General features: G+C 52.4%; 2 protein-coding genes across 2 annotated transcripts in view; both read right to left on the bottom strand.

Moving 5' to 3' along the window:
* Positions 1–3,876, bottom strand: part of LOC144380711 (uncharacterized) — an 18,417-nt gene extending 14,541 nt beyond the window's left edge. The window contains exon 1 of the mRNA XM_078065548.1: positions 3,067–3,876. Within this exon, the coding sequence (XP_077921674.1) occupies positions 3,067–3,688 (622 nt within the window). The 5' untranslated portion in view covers positions 3,689–3,876. The remainder of the gene's footprint in view (positions 1–3,066) is intronic.
* A 13,267-nt stretch (positions 3,877–17,143) lies between these two features.
* Positions 17,144–22,500, bottom strand: part of LOC144380712 (uncharacterized) — a 22,852-nt gene continuing 17,495 nt past the window's right edge. The window contains exon 2 of the mRNA XM_078065549.1: positions 17,144–22,500. This exon is cut by the window's right edge and continues 535 nt beyond it. The gene's annotated coding sequence lies outside the window, so the exon portion shown is untranslated.

Genomic DNA, 22,500 nt, shown 5'->3' with positions numbered 1-22,500 from the left:
AGTGCGTCGGCGGCGCCGGGGAGGAGGAAGCACAGCGGGCTGAGGGCCGGGAGCGCGTGGGGGGAGAACCGGTTCGGGGAAGGGCGCGCCAACGAAGACGCAAGCCGGGCCACCAGGTAAACGTGCACGGGATCCCACCGCCACCAGCACGAGAGCGGTCCCGCGACGCCCAGGACGCCAGCCGGCCTCAGCACCCTTGGCGAGCCTCCCCACGAACCGGGCCCCACACCGCTGCGGCCCAGACCCACGTGAACCCCCGCCGCGGGGCCCCGTCTTGAACCTCCGTCCATCCGGTCCGTCCCGGAAAGTCGCGACCCTGGAGAAGCGCCCCCAGGCGAGAGCGGCCCGACCCGTGCCCGGAACGCCACCCCCAGCGGCGACTCGGGACGGGAGCGGGCGGGCAGACAGCCGCTCGCGCGGCACGGGGAAGCGGGGCGCGCGGGGGGCGCCCCCCGAGCCCCTCGGGAGACAACACCGCGAGGGAGCGGCCGCGCGCGCGCTCGCTCGCACACGCACGCGGGAGCCCCACGCGCCGGACGCCGGCCAGGCCCGGCGGGACCCTCCCCCGACTCGGAGGGGGGAGGCGCAGGCCGCGGTAGGCAAAGAGCGGCGCTCGGCCCCACCGCGGGGCCGGCAAAATCAGACCCCCTCACAGAGAGGAAGAGCTCTGCCCAACACGCAACGGTAGTCACCCCGCGTCGGTGGCCACACTACACGCGCAGAGGAGGGGCGGCGGCTGGGGGGTTCCGGTACCCCAAGGCACCCTCTCGGATCGCTAGAGAAGGCTTTCTCACCGAGGGCGCATCGCCCCCACCCAAATCGTCCCCCCCGCCCGGCCGGGCCCCGCGGAACGGCGTTCCAAAGGCCTTACAAAGCCAAGGGCTCCGGGGGGCGGGCGGTGGGTTCACGCGGCAAGGGGACAGGCAAACAGGGCAATCCTGAGCGCTCGCGGCCGGGACCCCAGAAGGAGACCGCCTCCGCCCTGCCACACACGCCATGCTCACGTCACCGACCACCGGGAGCCTCGCGCCTCGGGCGAGGCAACGACAAACGGAGACAGGCACGGCATGCCGGGCAAAAAGGCAGCAGCCCCTCGGTTGGCCAAGCGCCATGGCGCTGGCTCGGCCCGCCGCAAGCGGCTCACACGCCCCACACCAAAGTCCAATCCCCACCACCAGCACAGCTTGTGGCAGGCGACGACGAGGCGCCCGCGTCCCACGGGGGGGCGGGGTGGGCCTCCCTTACCGACTCCACCACCCGCTCCTCGGACACGCCACCGACAGCGGTGGCCCGAGGGAGGGGGTCGCTGGGAACGGGAAACGACGCTACCGGCTCGGCTTCGGGCACCTGAGACGACCTGGAGCGCTCCAGGGGCACCACGGAGAGCCACGCGCAACGCGCTCAGCACGCCCAAGCGGGTGAGCAGCGCGGCGCCGGGACGGCCCTCCCCGTGGCGGGGAGGGCCGCGCACCACACGAAGCCAGGGGAGGCAAGCGAGAGTGTCTGCTGCGTCAGGGGACCCCGGTCCCGCGAGCGCCGTCAGGCAGAACACGGGAGGGCGGGGTCGGGCCGGAGCCTGCACACCCCCCCACACCCCCCACCTCACCGCCACGGCGGGCAGAGGTGAAGGAGCGAGGGGCCCGCGGGCAGAACGAGAAGAGCGGTCCCATTCGCCATGAACGTCCGTCCCTCGTCTGACGCGGCTTAGGCCCGGCCCGGGAGAGCACGAGAGCACCACATCGATCTGGCAAAACAGAAACCCCGAGAAGGTCCCGAGGAGGGGAGAGGCCGGTGAGGACAGCAACCCGACGGAGCCTGCTTCAGCCTCACCGACACCCCCTCGAAAACCCTAGGGCGGGAACAGCCGGACAACCCCAGAAACGAGAATGCCTGACACGCGGCACGGAGCCTTGCGGGATGGGGGGTTGTCACGACCGCAGCCGGGTGCCTGCAGAGTGAAGTGCGCGGGGTAAAGGACCCACGCGCCCCCTGCCCACACTGCCCTCGGGTGCTGGAGACCGGAGGCGGCACCAACGGCCTGGACCACCTGGAGGCACAGGAGCCGCCGCACAGGCCCACGCGGACGGCTCCAGCCAGCGGCGACAGAGCCGGGCTTGGCATCACGGTCAAGCCCGGAGCCCTGCCACACGCCCAGAGGCCCACCTCTCTTAAGGAGAGGATCACCACAACACAACGTGCCAGCACCTACCTGGCAGCAAAAAGCGCTCATTTCGGGTGAGAAAATAGCTGGCGCCGCCCGGCGGGGCCTAGCCACAGGTCACCGGGATCTCCTGGGACCGTGGCCCGGCCACGGGCCCCCAAGCACTATTCCATCACCCCCGGTTCCCCCCGGAGCCCCCAGGGCCATCTGGTCGACCCCGGGAACGTGGTGGCAGCCGGCAGCGAGTAGGGACTTGGCGGGAGTGGGGAGCGGCCCGGAGAGGTCCGGGTCCGGGTCCGGGTCCGGGTCCGGGTCCGGGTCCGGGTCCGCCTGTCGTCCCCATGTTGGGACTTAGAAATTCTCACCAAGTTCGACGGAGGCCCCTGCGGACGCCCTCCTCCCCGGGCCTCAGGACCGCCCCATGCCGGTCCCTGACTCCCGGCCGGGACTGAGGAAAGGGGGCGATACCGCGGAGGCGTCCCCCCGAAGGCCGGACCTCAACGGGAACCGCAGCCGGGCCCCTGGGGCGCTCGCGGCCCGACCCGACCCGGTCCGGTCCGGTCCCCACCTCCGCAGCGGGCCTCGGAAAACTTAGTGAGAATCTCGGGTCCGATGACCGGGACCCCACGCGTGCCCGCGGCCGGGCCCGTCGCGCCATCCACGGGCTTCCCCGCAAGGCTCAGGCCGGTCCCCAACCGCCCGAGCGTGACACGGAAGGCCCAACGACCGACGGGAGCCAGGGGCCGGATGGCGCCCGGGCGCCGGACGCAGCCTCTCCCATTTCCCCCCGCAACCCCGCGGGCGGAGGGGGGGGGGCACCGGCGGGTGCTGGTCGACCCGTCCAGGCGGCCCCCCAACGCGGCTCTCCGGGAGCGAGGCGGCGGCGCCACCACCACCCTACAAACCTGGAGGCTCAATCTCCCGCGAGCGGAGCGCGCGCCGACGGCCCGGAGACAGCGGGACGATCGCGCTAGCGTCGCCGGCCTCCTGGAACTCCGCCTCGGGAACCGCGGCCAAATACAATCCCTTGCCGACATCGCCGACGCTCCAGCGGGGAGACGCTATATAAAAGCGGACGCCAGGTGGCGCGAGACAACCGGCGCGAACAACAACGAGGCGGATCCGGATCGCGGGCCCGCCAAGGCGCACAGCCGGCCGCCCGGCCGCCCGATCTCGTCCCGGCCCGCTTCGGAGGGGCTGGCGGAGGGCGGAGGGCGGGCGGCCCCCGGGGCGGCGGCCTCGGGAGCTCCCGGCCGGCACAGGCGCGACTCCAGCAGCCCAGGGGAGACTTGGAAAACGCGTCCGGGCCGCTGCCGCCGGAAAGGGGGCCAACTGGCCACGGGACGCGCCCCGGGAGAAGCGGACACGAGCGGAAAATTCCCCGCACGGGCCTCCCACAGTGGCACACCTGCGGCGCCCGGGCTTCCGGGAGGACTTAAGACAAATTTCGGCGGGCAAGGACCGTAAAACCGACACCAGGCGAGTACTCCGACAACCACCACCGATGAACCTTCTACCTTCTATCATTTTAAGGGGAGGAGGAGGTCTCTCTGAAGCACACGAAGAAAGCTCAGGACAGCAAGGGGGGGGGGGGGGATTGACACACACACCGCCCCCAGAAAGCTGCAAACCGAATCCGTCTCTGCACGTACCACGATAACGCCCAAGGACAACAAACGGGGCGGGGGCGGGGGCGGGGGCGGGGGCGGGGGGCGGGGGCGGGCCGGGGGCGGGGGCGGGGGCGGGGGCGGGGGCGGGGGCGGGGGCGGGGGGAGGCGCGGAATGGGGAGGAAGGGAGTTAAAATAGCCGTTCACTCAATAAATCCAGTTCCGGGACATCCGTGCCGTCCAACACTAGTACGCGGCGGGCGGGGGAGGTGCTCTAGAAGAGCTAAATATTGATGATGATGATGATGATGATGAAGAAGAAGAAGAACTGTTCCGTGCTATTAAGGGTAAAAGAAAAACAAGGCGTAGAACTTCCTCTGACCCGTAAAGGAAAAAAAAGAAAAAAAAAAAAGGTTTGGGTTTTGTTTTTTGTTTCTTCGTTTTTTGTTTTTTCTTTTTTCCTTTTTCAACTAAACGCATTTCAGGGCACCTGACTGGCTCCGGTCGGAGGAGGCCCACGCGACTGCGACTCTTGATCTGCAGGGGTCGTGAGTTCCAGCACCACGCTGGATGATCACTCAAAAAGCTTTCAAAAACAAACACACAAACAACCGACACCGAGCAGCATTAACCATCAAAGATAGACACCTGTGACGACTAAGTCGTCAGAGGAAACCACGAACAGCAGTAGCAGAGGATAGGACACTAGAGGGCAACAGAGCCCCATCCATAGGTGCTATGGGCCCTTGAACGCTTTCTGTGTCCACTAGGGACCTCGAAAAAACTTCACTCCCCTATCCAGGGAGGAGAGGGGAGAAGCAACCTCCAGCAAGAATTCCTTCGATTAAAGGTAACTCTTACTACATTAAACTTCACCATTTCGGTGACAGATGTTGGCGGGGATGCGGAGAAAGGGGAACCCTCCTACACTGTTGGTGGGAATGCAAGCTGGTGCAGCCACTCTGGAAAACAGTATGGAGGTTCCTCAAAAAGTTGAAAATAGAGCTACCATATGATCCAGCAATTGCACTACTGGGTATTTACCCCAAAGATACAAAAGTAGGGACCCGAAAGGCTACGTGCACCCCGATGTTTATAGCAGCAATGTCCACAATAGCCAAACTGTGGAAAGAGCCAAGATGTCCATCAACAGATGAATGGATAAAGAAGATGTGGTATATATATGCAATGGAATATTATGCAGCCATCAAAAGGAATAAGATCTTGCCATTTGCAACGACGTGGATGGAACTGGAGGGTATTATGCTGAGCGAAATAAGTCAAAGAGAGAAAGACATGTATCATATGACCTCACTGATATGAGGAATTCTTAATCTCAGGAAACAAACTGAGGGTTGCTGGAGTGGGGGGTGGGGTGGGAGGGATGGGGTGACTGGGTGATGGACACTGGGGAGGGTATGTGTTCTGGTAAGCGCTGTGAATTGTGCAGGACTGTTGAATCTCAGATCTGTACCTCTGAAACAAATAATGCAATATATGTTAAGAAAGAAAAAAAGAAGAAGAAGAATGTAGCAGGAGGGGAAGAATGAAGGGGGGGAAATCGGAGGAGGAGAAGAACCATGAGAGACGATGGACTCTGAAAAACAAACTGGGGGTTCTAGAGGGGAGGGGGTTGGGAGGATGGGTTAGCCTGGTGATGGGTATTGAGGAGGGCACGTTCTGCATGGAGCACTGGGTGTTATGCACAAACAATGAATCATGGAACACTATATCTAAAACTAATGATGTAATGTATGGGGATTAACATAACAATAAAAAAAATTAAAAAAAAAAAAAAAACTTCACCATTTCGGGGCGCCTGGGGGGTGGCTCAGTCGTTAAGCGCCCGCCTTCGGCTCAGGTCACACGAGCCCAGGGTCCCGGGATCGAGCCCCACGTCGGGCTCCCTGCTCCGCGGGAGGCCTGCTTCTCCCTCTCCCACTCCCCCTGCCCGTGTTCTCTCTCTCTCTCTCTCTCTCTCTCTCTCTCTCTCTCTCTCTCGCTGTCTCTCTCTGTCAAATAAATAAATAAAATCTGGAAAAAAAAAAAATAAATAAATAAATAAAATAAACTTCACCATTTCAACATGGACCTTTAATGGTTTCCTTCCCAACCAAGCCTTTCTCCTTGCCTCCTCCTTACCCGCGTGAATCCCTGATCCCACTTCACAACATTCCCCCCGCACCCCCCCTCCCCACACACACACACCAGGCTGAAAACTGTTCTCCGTAAACCATAAATCCTGAGCATTAGGAAAGTACACGAGGAAGCACAGACGAGAGAGAAACCAAGCAAATAATGTGGCTCTGAAGGCTGGACATCGATCGAGTTGAGAGAATGGACCAGACATCACAAACGTGAAAAGAAGGTTTTCCTTTAAAGCTGATCTCTTCCTCAGTTGGCTAAACTACGTTCTTTACTGGTACGGCCTCAACTCAAGAGTGCGACGATCAAAAGGTTTCGCAGTAAACACTTCACGGGTGCATCTAATAAAAAAAAAAAAAAAAGGTCACGGGTGCAGGCTTCACATCGGTTTTTTTTTTTATTTTTTTTTATTGTTATGTTAATCCCCCTACATTACATCATTAGTTTTCGATATAGTGTTCCATGATTCATTGTTTGTGCATAACACCCAGTGCTCCATGCAGAACGTGCCCTCCTCAATACCCATCACCAGGCTAACCCATCCTCCCAACCCCCTCCCCTCTAGAACCCTCAGTTTGTTTTTCAGAGTCCATTGTCTCTCATGGTCACATCGGTTTTTCAAGTACACGTACTTCAGGGCACCTGGCTGGCTCGGTCGGAGGAGGCCCACGTGACCGCGACTCTTGATCTGCGGGGGTCGTGAGTTCCAGCACCGCACTGGATGGGTGTACAGATTACATAAACAAGCAGACAGGCAAAAGGAATTAGAATCGCTGTGGTGATTTCGAAGAAAACAAAACAAAACTCAGGAAATAAAGTCGTCGTCTCCCCCCCTCCCCCCCCACCCCCGGCCAGCCCCGTTTAATGCTTATGTATACAGGCGATAGAGACCCTGTGATGTTGGCAGACAAAAGAGACACGTCGACGGATGGAACGGAACAGATACCCAAACAGATAGGCCCAAGCCCGACAGAAGTTTGACAAATGCGCAAAGGCCATTCGAAGGAGGAAAGATGGCCCACCTCCCCACGAAATCACAGGACAGGCATCAGACATCCACAGACCCCACACGCAGGCAAGCAGGCAGACAAAGAAACAAGAAAGCTGGGGCGCCTGGCTGGCTCAATCCGTGAACCGTCTGCCTGCCTTCGGCTCAGGCCCCGAGCTCAGGGTCCCGGGATCCAGCCCCACGTCGGGCTCCCTGCTCCACGGAGAGTCTGCTTTCCTCTCTCTCTCTCTCTCCCTCTCTCTCTCTCTCTCTCTCTCTCTCTCTCTCTCTCTCTCTCCCCCTCCCTCCCTCCCCCCACCCCTTCTCTCAAATAAATACAAGTCTTTTAAAAAGAATAATTAAAAACAAAAAAAGGAAGAAAAGAACGTCACTCACTCCCCTTCTGGCATAGGGAGGACATCTTCCGGGGGGATGGGTGGGGGATGCTTCTGGGGAGAAAAGGGGGAGATTCAGTGAGTCAGCGCACCCTCCTTGCACCTGTGGTGGGGTGGTGGTTTGTGTGTTTCCTTGCTTGCTGCTGCTGCTAGTTTTTACAAGTGTCTATAGTTCAAAACAGTATGCTGGTTTCCTTTATATCTAAGTCTTATCTCGGGTTTGGGTTTTGATGGGAGGAGGGAGGGCCACCTTTTCTTCTGACATGGTGGAGAAGGAGAAGAGGGATGCAGGCCTGTGCATATTCTTTTCCGTCGTGGGGTGAGCAGAGGACTCGGATTCAGCTCTTGCCGGATGGGATCTAATTTCTGTGTAAACAATCAGGCAAAATATCAGGCGAACAGAGGGCGAGCAAAGGTTAGCAGAACATGGACAAGATTGGCTATGGGTGCTGGAGTTTCCAAAGCAAGGATTTCATCAGAGGCACGTGAATGTCAAAGATTTCCAGGGACCGTGTTTATGGATGACTTGGGGTGTAGGTCATTTCAAAGTTACGGTGCTACCACCCGGTTACTTGAGCATACTGTCTCCAGCTCACGGCTGCAGATGCGATATGGGGCTCCTCCAGGGATGGAATTGTGCCAGAGAAAGGGAGACAGCAGCCTGTAATGGAGCCTAAGGTGTGTGTAAGAGAGTGACTCTCTAAAGTGCCTTGAGGCAGAAGGAGACCAGCTAGCTTTGTCTTTGCTAGGTATTTGTGGCAATGGGGTGGGTGTGGGTGGTGGGTGTTGTTTGTTTATTTTCTGGATTCAGAGAAAGAACTCTTCAAGTGGAAGTATTTGCACAAGGGGTCTGGCAGGATGGGAGGGTGCAGGGGTCAGTCCATTTAACAAGATAACAGGAGAATCAGGCCTTTTATTTTTTATTTTTTTATTGTTATGTTAATCCCCATACATTACATCATTAGTTTTCGATATAGTGTTCCATGATTCATTGTTTGTGCATAACACCCAGTGCTCCATGCAGAACGTGCCCTCCTCAATACCCATCACCAGGCTAACCCATCCTCCCACCCCCCTCCCCTCTAGAACCCTCAGTTTGTTTTTCAGAGTCCATCGTCTCTCATGGTTCTTCTCCCCCTCTGATTTCCCCCCCTTCATTCTTCCCCTCCTGCTACATTCTTCTTCTTTTTTTCTTTCTTAACATATATTGCATTATTTGTTTCAGAGGTCCAGATCTGAGATTCAACAGTCTTGCACAATTCACAGCGCTCACCATAGCACATACCCTCCCCAGTGTCCATCACCCAGTCACCCCATCCCTCCCACCCCACCCCCCACTCCAGCAACCCTCAGTTTGTTTCCTGAGATTAAGAATTCCTCATATCAGTGAGGTCATAGGATACATGTCTTTCTCTGTTTGACTTATTTCGCTCAGCATAATACCCTCCAGTTCCATCCACGTCGTTGCAAATGGCAAGATCTCATTCCTTTTGATGGCTGCATAATATTCCATTGTATATATATACCACATCTTCTTTATCCATTCATCTGTTGATGGACATCTTGGCTCTTTCCACAGTTTGGCTATTGTGGACATTGCTGCTATAAACATCGGGGTGCACGTAGCCTTTCGGGTCCCTACTTTTGTATCTTTGGGGTAAATACCCAGTAGTGCAATTGCTGGATCATATGGTAGCTCTGTTTTCAACTTTTTGAGGAACCTCCATACTGTTTTCCAGAGTGGCTGCACCAGCTTGCATTCCCACCAACAGTGTAGGAGGGTTCCCCTTTCTCCACATCCCCGCCAACATCTGTCATTTCCTGACTTGTTAATTTTAGCCATTCTGACTGGTGTGAGGTGGTATCTCATTGAGGTTTTGATTTGGATTTCCCTGATGCCGAGCGATATTGAACACTTTTTCATGTGTCTGTTGGCCATTTGGATGTCTTCTTTGAAAAAATGTCTGTTCATGTCTTCTGCCCATTTAGAATCAGGCCTTTTAAGAACTAGGCAAAGAGAGGAGTTTAGCTTTGGTCATCACAGCACCTGGCACCTCAGCAGAAACAACAGAAGGTTCCCAGAATGAATTGAGTTGCAGGAGTCAGCGTGAGCAGACCCCACCACCCTCAGCCCTTAGCCCTCAGCGCCCCCCCACACACACACACACACAGGCACACACACCCGGGCAGGCAGCGGCTATAGTCCACGCCGAGCTCCAGATGTGGGTCCCGCCCCCCCCACCCCCACAGGGCTCCCCTGCCCACTTCTCAGCCAGAGATGTATATGGGAGGGTGGTCCCAGAACAAATCTCCCCTCATCCACAGAAACCTTGCCAACACTTTGACCACTTTGCCTGAGCTACCAACTCATCTGTACCCGTGCGTGATTTTTTTCCCTATGGGCCAGGGGCCTAGTTGCCAACTTAGGATGGACAGCCCCCCCCCCCCCCCACTGTTCCAATTCGACCAGAGAACTTCAGTTGGGGGGGGAGGATGGGGTGGGGCTGGGGCGGCTGATGGGACGTTCAGGGTGATCCATTCTAATGGGCCTCATTCAATCGCTTCATTCAAATGCAGAAAGCTTTCTGTTAAAGTCAGAGCCTGGAGCTTCCCTCCATTCAATGGCTTTCCTCAACTCCCCCTAACCCTTAGGCTGCAGCTTGCAAATTTCGGAGAGAGATAAGGAAGGGAGGGAGGGAGGGAGGGAGGGAGGGAGGAAGGAAAGGGAGGGAGGGAGGAGGGGAAGGGGAAAGAGGGTGTCTGAAGAGCTCACCTCATCTGGGGGCAAAAAGAGTCCCCTCCTTTTCCTAACCCAGGAAACTCCAGTAAACCCTTTGGGAATCATGAATGTGGGGGATGATGTCTTACTATAATGCCTTCCAGGGGTGGGTGTGCAGGTAGGAGGGTGTGGCATGGTGTGGCTGGCTGAGTCTGAGGAGGACCTTGAACACATGATGGTGGTATCTTAGCGGTCAGAGGCCAAACACAAGCATGGAGTGATAAGGGCTAAGGGCTAAGGGCTAAGGGAGGCCTGACAGGGACTGTTCTAACTCATCCACCGAGTTATGGGCCCAGCAAGCACACTCCTCTAAAGCAACATTAACAGTTTATTGATTGTTGGGGCGCCTGGGTGGCTCAGTCGTTAAGCATGTGCCTTCGGCTCAGGTCATGATCCCAGGGTCCTGGGATCGGGCCTCGCATCTGGCTCCCTGCTCCACGGGAAGCCCGCTTCTCCCTCTCCCACTCCCCCTGCTTGTGTTCCCTCTCTCGCTGTGTCTCTCTGTGTCAAATAAATAAATACAATCTTAAAAAAAAAAAAAAGTTTATTGATTATCCATCGACCTGTCCTCCCTCTCCCAACTGCTTCCCAAGGGAAATCCTCGGTCTCATTCCACATAGTCACTGGCTGTTTTCGCACACCACCTTCCTGTCCAGTAAGAGGAGGAAGGAAGATGGACAAACAGGAACCAGCCCCACAGATGGCACCTCTGCACAGAGGGGTGAATGTGAGTCTCATTGGGCCAATTGTGACTCTGAGCCGTGATCCCAGGGTTGTTTAAAATATGGAACAGAAGGGGAGCACCTGGGTGGCTCAGTCAGAACAGCACATGACTCTTGATCTCAGTCAGGGTCCTGAGTTCAAGCCCTACACTGGGACCACAGATGATGAAAAATGAATGAATGAATGAATGAATGAATGAATGAATTTTTAAAAATAAAGTATGTAATGTTTATCTCTTTAAAAAAAAAAAAATGGAATGGAGGGGCGCCTGGGTGGCTGCCGGTTTAGCATCTGCCTTCAGCTCAGGTCATGATCTCAGGGTACTGGGATCGAGCCCCACCCCTCTGGGGCTCCCTGCTCAATGGGGAGTCTTCTCCCTCTCCCTCTGCCCCTCCACCCACCCATGCGCACAAGCTCTCTGTCTCTCTCTCTCTCTCTCTCTCTCTCTCTGTTTCTCTCTCTGTCTCTCTGTGTGTGTCTCTCTCTCTGTCTCTCTGTCTCTCTCTCTCTCTCTCTCTCTCTCTGAAATAAATAAATAAAAACAAACAATCAAACTTCAAAAAGGAAAAGGGCAGGGACATTTATGATTATTCATGGCGAAAGATGGAGCACGTATATTCAGGAAACATATGTACCGTAGATCCATGTTTACTTCGGGGTGGAGACCTGACATGTGAATGAGGCAAAACTGAGTCCCTGATGTCAGGAGGTTATCTGAGGACAAGGAGAAGAGGCTGTGGGCATGCTCTGAGAGCTGGTACAACCTGGATGGGGTCTTAGGCTCCTTTTCTCAGGTAAGGAATCAGGACCTTGCTTGTTCATAGGCTGCAGCCATTATCAGTTGACCTTGAGTCCAGACTTCTGCAGAGACAGCCAGTATTTGGTAGCAGGGCCTGAAAAGACACAATAGCTGATTAGGGGGAAACAGTTCCCTGAAAAACAAGCTTTAAGCTTTCTGCTAGCATCAACCTCATTAACCTTATGGGGCACGGTTTCAATCCCCCCCCCCCCCCCCCCACCACCACCACCCACCACCAAGTTATGGTCATTCCTCAGTCTTAGGGAATTGGGATGATGATGGCTGTGGCTATTCTTCCATCTCCTCAGGGGAGGTAGGTTTTGGGCAAACAACAGTTTCTGTAAATCTTAGCTGTAACATGGCTATGTTCAGGGCTAAACAGAAGTTTTCAACCTACAGGTTAAAAGGGAATAAAAATAACAGGGAGTCAGACATGCTACATTTTTCCCTGTTAAAATTTCCCCTTGTCCATCCTGCATTCCATTTCTATGAAACATGGGCAGAGGTCTGCCTTCTTTATTTAACTGCTTCAAGCTGAATTAAGGTGCAGTGGAGGCTTTGGAATGGAAGGATCTGAGACAGTGCAGGTCGCAACTTTTGGTCCCTTGTGCTAAGGGAGGGGGTCTCAGAGATAGTTCCTTATCTGAGAACTTGGTTATTTTTCTACATGGTTTGGTACTACATGACACCATTGATTTTATCCCCAAGTGTAGTCTAAGGAATAGTAACAGTAGAGTCAAACCCAATTCTCTCATTCTCTCTCAAATTGATCTGATATCGGTGGGTATCCAAGAATACAGATCAGTAAATTAGTCTGAGCCCCTCCCCTGGGGGGGGGGGGGAGGTAGTGGTGGTGAAGGGCTTCTGGTAGCCAAGTAGCTTAGTGTTTGATTTTATTTACATGGGTTCTTTTTTCTTTCTTTTTTTTTCTTTTAAGATTTCTATTAAGTAATCTCTACACCCAATGTGGGGCTCGAACTCACAACCCCGAGATCTAGAGTCGCATGTTCTACCAGCTGAGCCAGCCAGGTGCCCCTATTTATATGGGTTCTTATTTTCCAAAGAGGAGTTAATACAGGTGCAGCAAGGTGGAATTAAGGATCATAGACTCTGCCTCATTCAGCAAGTGATCTCGTAGTTAATAAGAGGCATTTCTATGGAAACAAAAGGAAAACACTGGTTCATGGTTGGAACTAAGGGATACACCTGGCGTCTAAGTCCAGAGTGCTGCCAGTGAGAAGGTCTCTAGATGTCAGGCTTGAAGCATCCTCCAATAGAGTGGGAGTGGGCAGGGGCAATCTGACGGATTTTTCCGGTGTATAGTTCAAATGTCTCATTTTGAGTGACTCATAGAGCAACAGGCACAAAGATTGTCTATATATGAGTTATTGTGGTCATTTCCCTGAAATTTATTTCAAGTTGTCCAGCTTTCATTTGCCAGACTTCAGGAAAAAGGACAGTTTTAGTTCTTAATGATTGTAAGATAAGAGAATGGGAGAATGTTGGAAACCTTAGTTTGAAGAGTCACAGTCAGATACTCAAGGAAACCAGAAGGATCCAGGATCCAGTCCAGTTTTATAGGCAAACAACAAACGTTCAAAGATAATTACTCTAACACTCACAAAAGTGTGTCATTGAAATATAATCTTTCTCTCTAAAGTCACCTTCATTCCTGTCAAAGATAGCCAAATGAAGATTAATTTGTTTGTAAAACAAGTCCAGTTTTAACAAACTTGGCCCAATCATCTACGTAGGGACAGCAAGAATAGCAGTTGACCATATATGGGGTCTTTTTTCTCTTTTCTTTTTCCTTTCCTTCTTTTAAATCTGCTTTGATGGAGCTTTTTATAAGGAATTTTAGATTGATCCTTTAACTGCCTTTTTAAAGCCGAGAACCAAGCCAAATATTTGCCATCAGATTCGCCTGCAAGACTTGTAGATTTGGGTGAATTCCTCTCTTCTTTGAGGCCCTCCAAATTTCCTGAAGTTCCGGCATCTGCCAGGAGGTGGCACTCTTCACTCACCTGGTAAGGTTGAGGGGACCTCTGTAAGCAAGGTTATCAGGCCAACATTTCCAAGGGGCTTTATTGGCTCCATAAAGTCAATCTGACTTTCTTAAAGCAGTCTCATTATATCTGAGTCTACGCATGTGTCTCTTCGAGATGACATTCCAGGGGCACCTGGCTGGCTCAGTCGGTAGAGAGCACGACTCTTGATCTCAGGGTTGTGAGTTCGAGCTCCACGTTCAGTGTAGAGATTATTTAAAAAATAAAATCTCAGAGGAGCGCCTGGGTGGCTCAGTTGTCAAGCGTCCGTCTGCCTTCGGCTCAGGTCATGATCCCAGGGTCCTAGGATCGAGCCCCGCATCAGGCTCCCTGCTCCGCAGAAAGCCTGCTTCTCCCTCTCCCACTCCCCCTGCTTCTGTTCCCTCTCTCGCTGTGTCTCTCTCTGTCAAATACATAAATAAAATCTAAAACAAATAAACAAAAACTTTATGGGCACCTGGGTTGGCTCAGTCGGTTAGGCAGCTGCCTTTGGTCCAGGTCATGATCCCCAGGGTCCTGGGATTTTGAGCCCTGTGTCAGCAGGGAAACTGCTTCTCCCTCTCCCTCTGCCCCTCCCCGTGCTGGTGCTCTCTTGCTCGCTCTCTCTCTCTCTCGCTCTCTCTCTCTCAAATAAATAAATTCTTAAAAAAAAAAAATATTTGGGAATTTCATATAATTTTTGGAACAGTTGCAGCATTTACGCACATAATGTAATCTAAGAAGGCTTATCACTATTTGTTTGACAGTGCTTCCCATGTAACTTAACATACCAAATAGACTAGATTAATTAGTCAAGAGACTCTATTTAGGATTTGATTTTCTCAGCATCTGTTGAAAATGAATGAAGGAAGGAATGAACAGCCGGCCAGCCAGCCAGCCAGCCAGCCAGCCGGCCAAACCAACCGACCGACCGACCGACCGACCGACCGACCGACCGACCGACCAACCAAGAAACATCTCAGAAGGTTTCAAGGCACGTGCCTACATAGGGTCACAGATCATTACAAAACTTAAAACTTTATTATCTGTTTCACCAAGGTGCCCACAGGAGATTCTACAGAAGGTTATACAGTTAGCAAAATTGAGCTCCTTTAATATTGAGAAGTTTTCGTTTTCTTACATAATTAAAGACCTGATAAAAATGAATATAGAAACCTTGTTTTCCTGGGCAGGTGAAGAAAATTTTTTCTTCTTTTTTAAAATTCCTTCCTTCCTTCCTTCCTTCCTTCCTTCCTTCCTTCCTTCCTTCCTTCCTTCCCTCCCTCCCTCCCTCCCTCCCTCCCTCCTCTCTCTCTCTCTCTCTCTCTCTCTCTCTCTCTCTCCCTTTCTTTCAGATTTTATCAATTTATTTGACATGGAGGGTGGTGGGGGCAGGGAGCAAGCACAAGCAGCACCAGGAGAGGGGCAGAGGGAGAAGCAGACTCCCCGCTGAGCAGGGAGCCCGATGTAGGTCTCTGGGGCTCGATCCCAGGACCCTGGGATCACAACCGACCAAAGCCGCTTAACCGACTGCGCCACCCGGGTTCCCCTTGTCTACAATTTCTTATCAAAAGTACACTAACAGGGGCGCCTGGGTGGCTCAGTCGTTAAGCGTCTGCCTTTGGCTCAGGTCATGATCCCAGGGTCTTGGGATCGAGCCCTGCATCGGGCTCCCTGCTCAGCGGGAAGCCTGCTTCTCCCTCTGCCACTCCCCCTGCTTGTGTTCCCTCTCTCGCTGTGTCTCTCTCTGTCAAATAAATAAATACAATCTTAAAAAAGAAAAAAAAAGAGTACACTAACAATCCAAGAAAACCTTGTCATTTTAACATAGAAAACCCAAATCTCAATCTTATACCAGTGTGCTTTTCAAACTGCCTTCTCCCAATCTTAGTCAGTCCTGACCATGCATAAAATTCCTTTTCAAAAATTCTCCTTCACAAACCCCTTCCACAATTTCCTTTTTCATTCAGACTCGGTCTTAAAGTTTTCTTTCTTTAGATATCCAGTCCCATTTCAGTACAGCATTACTTTCTTTTCCCTCAACAAAAAAATGTTTTCTCATTTCTTGTACCTCTTTTACACGTCTCCTACCTTCTCACACACGGAGTTGTTTTTGTTATCATTTTGTAGCAGTCCCAATTCCATGTGGCAGAATTTTAATTCTTAGAAATCTCAGTCTCTGGTGAAACGTTAGTAGTAACCAGTGGCGCACTCTCTATTACACCAGAATTCTTTAGATTGGCAAACGTATGAATATATTTCATAAATTTTATTTTTATTTATTTTTTTAAGATTTTATTTATTTGACAGAGAGAGACACAGCGAGAGAGGGAACACAAGCAGGGGAAGGGACAGAGGGAGAAGAAGGTTCCCCAATGAACAGGGAGCCCGATGTGGGGCTCGATTCCAGGACCCTGGGATCATGACCTGAGCCGAAGGCAGACGCTGAACGACTGAGCCACCCAGGCACCCAAAAGTGGTTTGTTTGTTTGTTTTTATAAAGGTGATGGAGAGGTATATTTTGATAACCACAAAGACAGGCTCACTGTTGTGACGGGAGCGTGGCACATTCCACTGCCCACCCAACGGCTTGTAACGCAGGGAGAACCGAATCCAAGTGCTTTTATGACAGAAAGAGAGAGAGAGAGAGAGAGAGAGAGAGAGAGAGAGAGAGAGAGAGAGAGAAGGAAAGAAAGAAAGAGAGAGAGAAAGAAAGAAAGAAAGAAAGAAAAGAAAAGAAAAGAAAAGAGAAGAAAAGAAAAGAGAAAAGAAAAGAAAAAAGCAAAGCAAAGCAAAGCTGATTATTTGTATTATGTGTGACACTGATAACTCCAAAACCACGTCTTTTTAAAATAAACCAACAGGGGCGCCTGGGTGGCTCAGTTGGTTAAGCGACTGCCTTCGGCTCAGGTCATAATCCTGGAGTCCCGGGATCGAGTCCCGCATCGGGCTCCCTGCTCAGTGGGGGGTCTGCTTCTCCCTCTGATCCTCTTCCCTCTCATGCTCTCTGTCTCTCATTCTCTCTCTCTCAAATAAATAATAAAATCTTAAAAATAAATAAATAAATAAAATAAAATAAAATAAATCAACAACCTTGAAATTGGCTTTAACGCCAAAGAAGTTGCACCTGCGTCCACTAAAAAGTCAATCGATTGTTTCCCCCCTATCAGGCTCCTGTGGGGAAAGTCTGAAGCGGGCGGTCTAAGACCAGGGGAGCCCTCGGGCCCCTTCCTGCTAGTTTGGGAGGTGCTCCAATTTAAACCTCCTAAGGAGGTGGCCCAAGGGCTTGGGGTGTTTTTTGCTCCTTGATAAGGGGGTGGGGGGGAGGAGGAGGAGGAGAAGGGGGAGCCCATGGCACTGAGGGGGGGGCGGGGAGGGGGGAAAGGGCGGCTGAGACGGCGGCAGGGGAGTAGAGCGCTCCAGGCACACACACCAGTGGTGCAGAAACGGGGCAGGGGAGGCGGCAAGGGGGCCATTGGCAAGGCCCAGGGCAGATTTACATTTACAGTTTGGGACGAACCTTTTCTTTTTTTCCTTTTCCGCCTCCGCCTCCGCCCCCGCCCCTTTCTTCATCTCGTTCTGCTAAATAGGCTTTGTCTGTGGTGGCTTTTCAGCCCTCCGGAAGCCAGTGGGTTGGGCATCGGTTCTGGTGCCTGTACTTGGGGAGGAGGAGGAGTGGGTTTCAGATTTCCAGCATCGGCCTGTCTTCCTCCTCTTCTTCATTATTTTGACTGTTGGGAAGTGGGAGTCAGGTCAGGTGTGTTAAATTTTTGTCTATCTCTGGACCGTCCCTCGGGTCCCTTCCCTTGAGGCATCTTTATTGTGGAGTGACATAAGAGTCTGAATGTAGGGAATTTCATCCCAGAGCATGTGAGCTTGAAAAACTTCTGGGTTTATTCTTTTTTTTTTTTTTTTTTTTTTTAATTTTTTTATTGTTATGTTAATCCCCATACGTTACATCATTAGTTTTCGATATAGTGTTCCATGATTCATTGTTTGTGCATAACACCCAGTGCTCCATGCAGAACGTGCCCTCCTCAATACCCATCACCAGGCTAACCCATCCACCCACCCCCCTCCCCTCTAGAACCCTCAGTTTGTTTTTCAGAGTCCATCGTCTCTCATGGTTCGTCTCCCCCTCCGATTTCCCCCCCTTCATTCTTCCCCTCCTGCTACATTCTTCTTCTTTTTTTCTTTCTTAACATCTATTGCATTATTTGTTTCAGAGGTCCAGATCTGAGATTCAACAGTCTTGCACAATTCACAGCGCTTACCAGAACACATACCCTCCCCAGTGTCCATCACCCAGTCACCCCATCCCTCCCACCCCACCCCCCACTCCAGCAACTCTGGGTTTATTCTTATCTGAGTTTTACCATGCCCGATTTTTACAAGCACCTGCCTCTAAACTCTTTAAATAGGGGCACCTGTGTGGCTCAGGCGGTTAAGTGTCTGCCTTGCGTTCACGTCATGATCCTGGGGTCCTGGGATGGAGCCCCACATCCGGCTCCCTGCTCCGCGGGGAGTCTGCTTCTCCCTCTCCCAATGCCCCCCACCCCACCCCCAGCTCCTGTGCTCTCTCACTCGCTTTCTTTCAAAGAAATAAATAGAATCTTTAATAAAAATAAAACTCGGGGCACCTGGATGGCTCAGTGGTTATGTGTCTGCCTTTGGCTCAGGTCATGATCCCAGGGTCCTGGGATCGAGCCCCCGCATCGGGCTCCCTGCTCAATGGGAAGCCTGCTTCTCCCTCTCCCACTCCGCCTGCTGGTGTTTCCTCTCTCGCTGTGTCTCTATCTGTCAAATACATAAATAAAATCTTAAAAAAAATGAATTAAATAAAATAATAAAAATAAAACTCATTAAATAGAGCTCCTTTACAAATGGATGTTAGCAATAGCAGCCGGAGGTAGAGGAAATTCCTCACATGTGTAACACATACGGACACACAGACACAAACAAGATGCAAACAAATTTTAGCCTTTGTTTCAGTCTTATTTGTGGAGAGGACATGAATGGAGAGGACATGAAAGACCCAATGTTCAAATCTCCCCCTTTTATTAAAACAAATCCAACTGCGAGGCAGCATTACCGAGTACAGATCCCATCCATCAGTTGTTTTCCATTTCCAATGGAAACAGGGTCGGTTTTGTGCAAAGATACCAAAAGCTGCAGCAACAAACCAACCAAATGAAGACCAGAGCATCTCCCTGAGTGTTGGTTCCTCCCCAAAAGTCGGGACTTCACTGAGGGAACCAAAGAGCTTCCTAGTTTCTGATCACCTGGTCTCATAGCAGGCTTTCTCTAATTGTGTACACAATTCAGACATGTCAAAATAACCCCACTTGGGCCATCTGAGACTCGTGTTATCGTGAAATGTTTCCCATGCAAGTAAGCACTTGCAAGTATAGGCTCCCTGTGCATTGTACATGTAGCCTGCAGGTGTTTCTTGTGAGGGTGGGCAGTTGTTTCCTCAACATTTGGTGCAGGGTTATACAGGGTTTTGGTTTGTTTTGTTGGTTTGGTTTTCTGCACACGTGTGTGTGTGTGTGTGTGTGTGTGTGTGTGTGTGTGTGTGTTTTGGGGCGCACACAGACACACAGACACACACGAAACCTGTTTGTTCTCTCCCTAGGCTACAAAAAGCTCAGGGGCGCCTGGCTGGCTCTCTACCAGCAGCACGCTGCTGACTCTTGATCTCAAGAGTCCTGAGTTCCAGCCCCACGTTGGGCGTAGAGACTCCTTCCACAACAGCAAAAAATAATACCGAAAAGCTCGAAAAACGCCTGGGCCCCGGGCAGGATGTCTATGCCAACCAGACCTCCATGAAAAACACTTTGTACGGCGACAGAAGGACAGAGGCAGCATCCTACCCCCAACCCCACAGCCTGCCTCCTTTCCGGCCAAATGGCCAGCATCTGGGAACGGCTTTGAAACATTCTCAGTCAATGACTTGGGCCTGCCTGTTGGGAAGAGCGCTATGCTGTTCATTTCCCTCCTGGGTGAGCCTAGGAGGGTGAAGCGGCGGTAGCTCTCAGTGGGGGAGGGGGCGCCACGCGATCCAAGACACAGGACCAGTGTGGGAGCATGAGATCTGTATGGCCCCGAGGGGTACAGGGTAGCCTGTGAATCCTTTTCCAAAGAAAAGCGGCAACATGAGACCGTGCAACACACCTTTCCACACCATCTGCTGATGATGCTACTAGGACTTCTGTCCTCAGAGATGACACTATTTTACCACCGCCTAAAGTTTTGTTCTGTTCTTTTATTTTTTTTGTTATGTTAATCCCCATACATTCCATCATTCGTTTTGGATGTAGTGTTCCATGATTCATTGTTTGTGCATAACACCCAGTGCTCCATGCAGAACGTGCCCTCCTCAATACCCATCACCAGGCTAACCCATGCTCCCACCCCCCTCCCCTCTAGAACCCTCAGTTTGTTTTTCAGAGTCCATCGTCTCTCATGGTTCGTCTCCCCCTCCGATTCCCCCCCGTTCATTCTCCCCCTCCTGCTATCTTCTTTTTTTTTTTTTTTCTTAACATCTATTGCATTATTTGTTTCAGAGGTCCAGATCTGAGATTCAACAGTCTTGCACAATTCACAGCGCTTACCAGAGCACATACCCTCCCCCGTGTCTATCACCCAGTCACCCCATCCCTCCCACCCCACCCCCCACTCCAGCAACCCTCAGTTTGTTTCCTGAGATTAAGAATTCCTCATATCGGTGAGGTCATAGGATACATGTCTTTCTCTGTTCGACATACTTCGCTCAGCATAATACCCTCCAGTTCCATCCACGTCGTTGCACATGGCAAGATCTCATTCCTTTCGATGGCTGCATAATATTCCATTGTATATATATACCACATCTTCTTTATCCATTCATCTGTCGATGGACATCTTGGCTCTTTCCACAGTTTGGCTATTGTGGACATGGCTGCTGTAAACATCGGGGTGCACATACCCCTTCGGATCCCTACATTTGTATCTTTAGGGTAAATACCCAGTAGCCACGGCCTAAAGTTTTAAGAGAAGGGGTCGGGGGACTCGGTAGCACGGGAAAATCATTCCGTCGTCCCACTCATCTTAATGGCTCCTCGTGGGAAACGAGGACGCCATACCAAGGAGCAGAGCACCGATCCATGGAAACACATGGGTGAGCCCCAAAAACATGACACTAAGTAAAAGGAACCCGACAGCCAGGGTGACATAATGCCTCGGGGTTCCACGGGTATGAAAAAGCCAGCCGAGGGCGCCTAGGTGGCTCAGTCGTTAAGCGTCCGCCTTCGGCTCAGGTCATGATCCCGGGGTCCTGGGATCGAGCCCCGCATCGGGCTCCCTGCTCCGCGGGAAGCCTGCTTCTCCCTCTCCCACTCCCCCTGCTTGTGTCCCCTCTCTCGCTGTGTCTCTCTCTGTCAAATAAATAAATAAAATTAAAAAAAAAAAAAAAACCACCCAAGAAGAACAACAACAACAACAACAACAACAACAACAACAACAACAACAACAAAAGAAAAAGCCAGCCGAAATAGCCCCATCCTAAAGGGAGGGAGCGAGCAAGCAGATCGGAGGCTGTTGGGGGAGAACAGTGAAGAGAGCCAGGGTGAGGGTGAGGGTGAGGGTGAGCGTGACGGTGGGTGGGGGCGAGGCGCGGACAGGAAGGGGGGAGGGGTAGTAGAGGTGTTTATTTCTTTTGGCGGTGATGGAAATGTTCTGGAAATTGCAGTGAGGGTTGTGCAGCTTTGTGAGCCACCTTAAAAAAAAAAAAGAAGGCCACCAAATGGCACACGTTTAAGAGTATGCGAAATATGGCATGCGAATTGTATCTCCACTTCGAAAATCTGTGACGAAACAATGTAATGGACATAGGGAAGGAGGGAGGGAAGGAGGGAGGGAGGGAGGGATGGACGGGACCCTCACCCTGGCTCTCTTCACCGTTCGATCCATCGATCCATCGACCGATCGATCCATCCATCCATCCATCCATCCATCCATCCATCCATCTATGCATGCCATGCATGCAGTCTGTCGGTTCATGTAGACATCAAAGGGGGGGAGGAGGGGAAGGGGGGAAGGGGGGAAGGGGGGAAGGGGGAGGGGGGAGGGGAAGGGGGAGGAGGGCGTGCATGATACTGGGCATGGTTTTTATTCTGAGTGCTTTTATTTGTTCCCCAAACTAATCACCTCTGTGGAGATAAACAAAAGATCACCCACACGAGAACGGGAATCCTTTCTTGAGGGCAAGAGAGTCTGCGGTCGGCCACCACCGCCTGGGTCTGGCAGAGACGCCAAGCAAACGCAGGCCAGGCGGAGGAGTGGAAAAGCTTTCTGGTGACAAAAGGGGAAGGTCCGATGAGAGGTTGTTGGGGGTGGGGGAGCAGGACAGGAGCTGACTAGAAGAGGAGTGTCCTAGGTCATTTCAGGGAAAGAGAAACTTGATTTCCGTCCGTGGGTCCATCGATCTCATTCTCTGGATCTAGCTCTATGGAGAATCTCAAGGTTTTAAGTTTGTTGAATTGATGATGTCGAAGGCGCTTAGGGAAGAACAGAGGTTCCCATCTCCGAAATGATCCTCAAAAATCATTGAGGATCATTTCCATCCTACTTCCATCCGCCTCTGGACTGCCTCCCGAAACCCACGCTCTAGCCACACCCCGCCTCCCACCCTTCCCCCCTCGCCCCGCCTCGCCCCGCCTCGCCCCGCCTCGCCGCTGGGCCTTTCTCCAGCTTCTTCCCCGCCCGCCCCATTCTCCCCCCCCCCCCCCCAACCTCGCAGCACCCATCCCGATTCCTCCCAAACCCTCCCCACCAGTGGCTGGACCTCTCTGGTCGACCTCTTTTGGGCACTAGAAAAGCCACGAGCGGTCGGGCGGGC

The sequence above is a fragment of the Halichoerus grypus genome, unplaced genomic scaffold (assembly GCF_964656455.1).
Source record: "Halichoerus grypus unplaced genomic scaffold, mHalGry1.hap1.1 HAP1_SCAFFOLD_101, whole genome shotgun sequence".
In the NCBI taxonomy this organism is placed as follows: Eukaryota; Metazoa; Chordata; class Mammalia; order Carnivora; family Phocidae; genus Halichoerus; species Halichoerus grypus.
The sequence above is the reverse complement of the archived record's forward strand: the minus strand, read 5'-3'. Positions and strand labels throughout refer to the sequence as shown.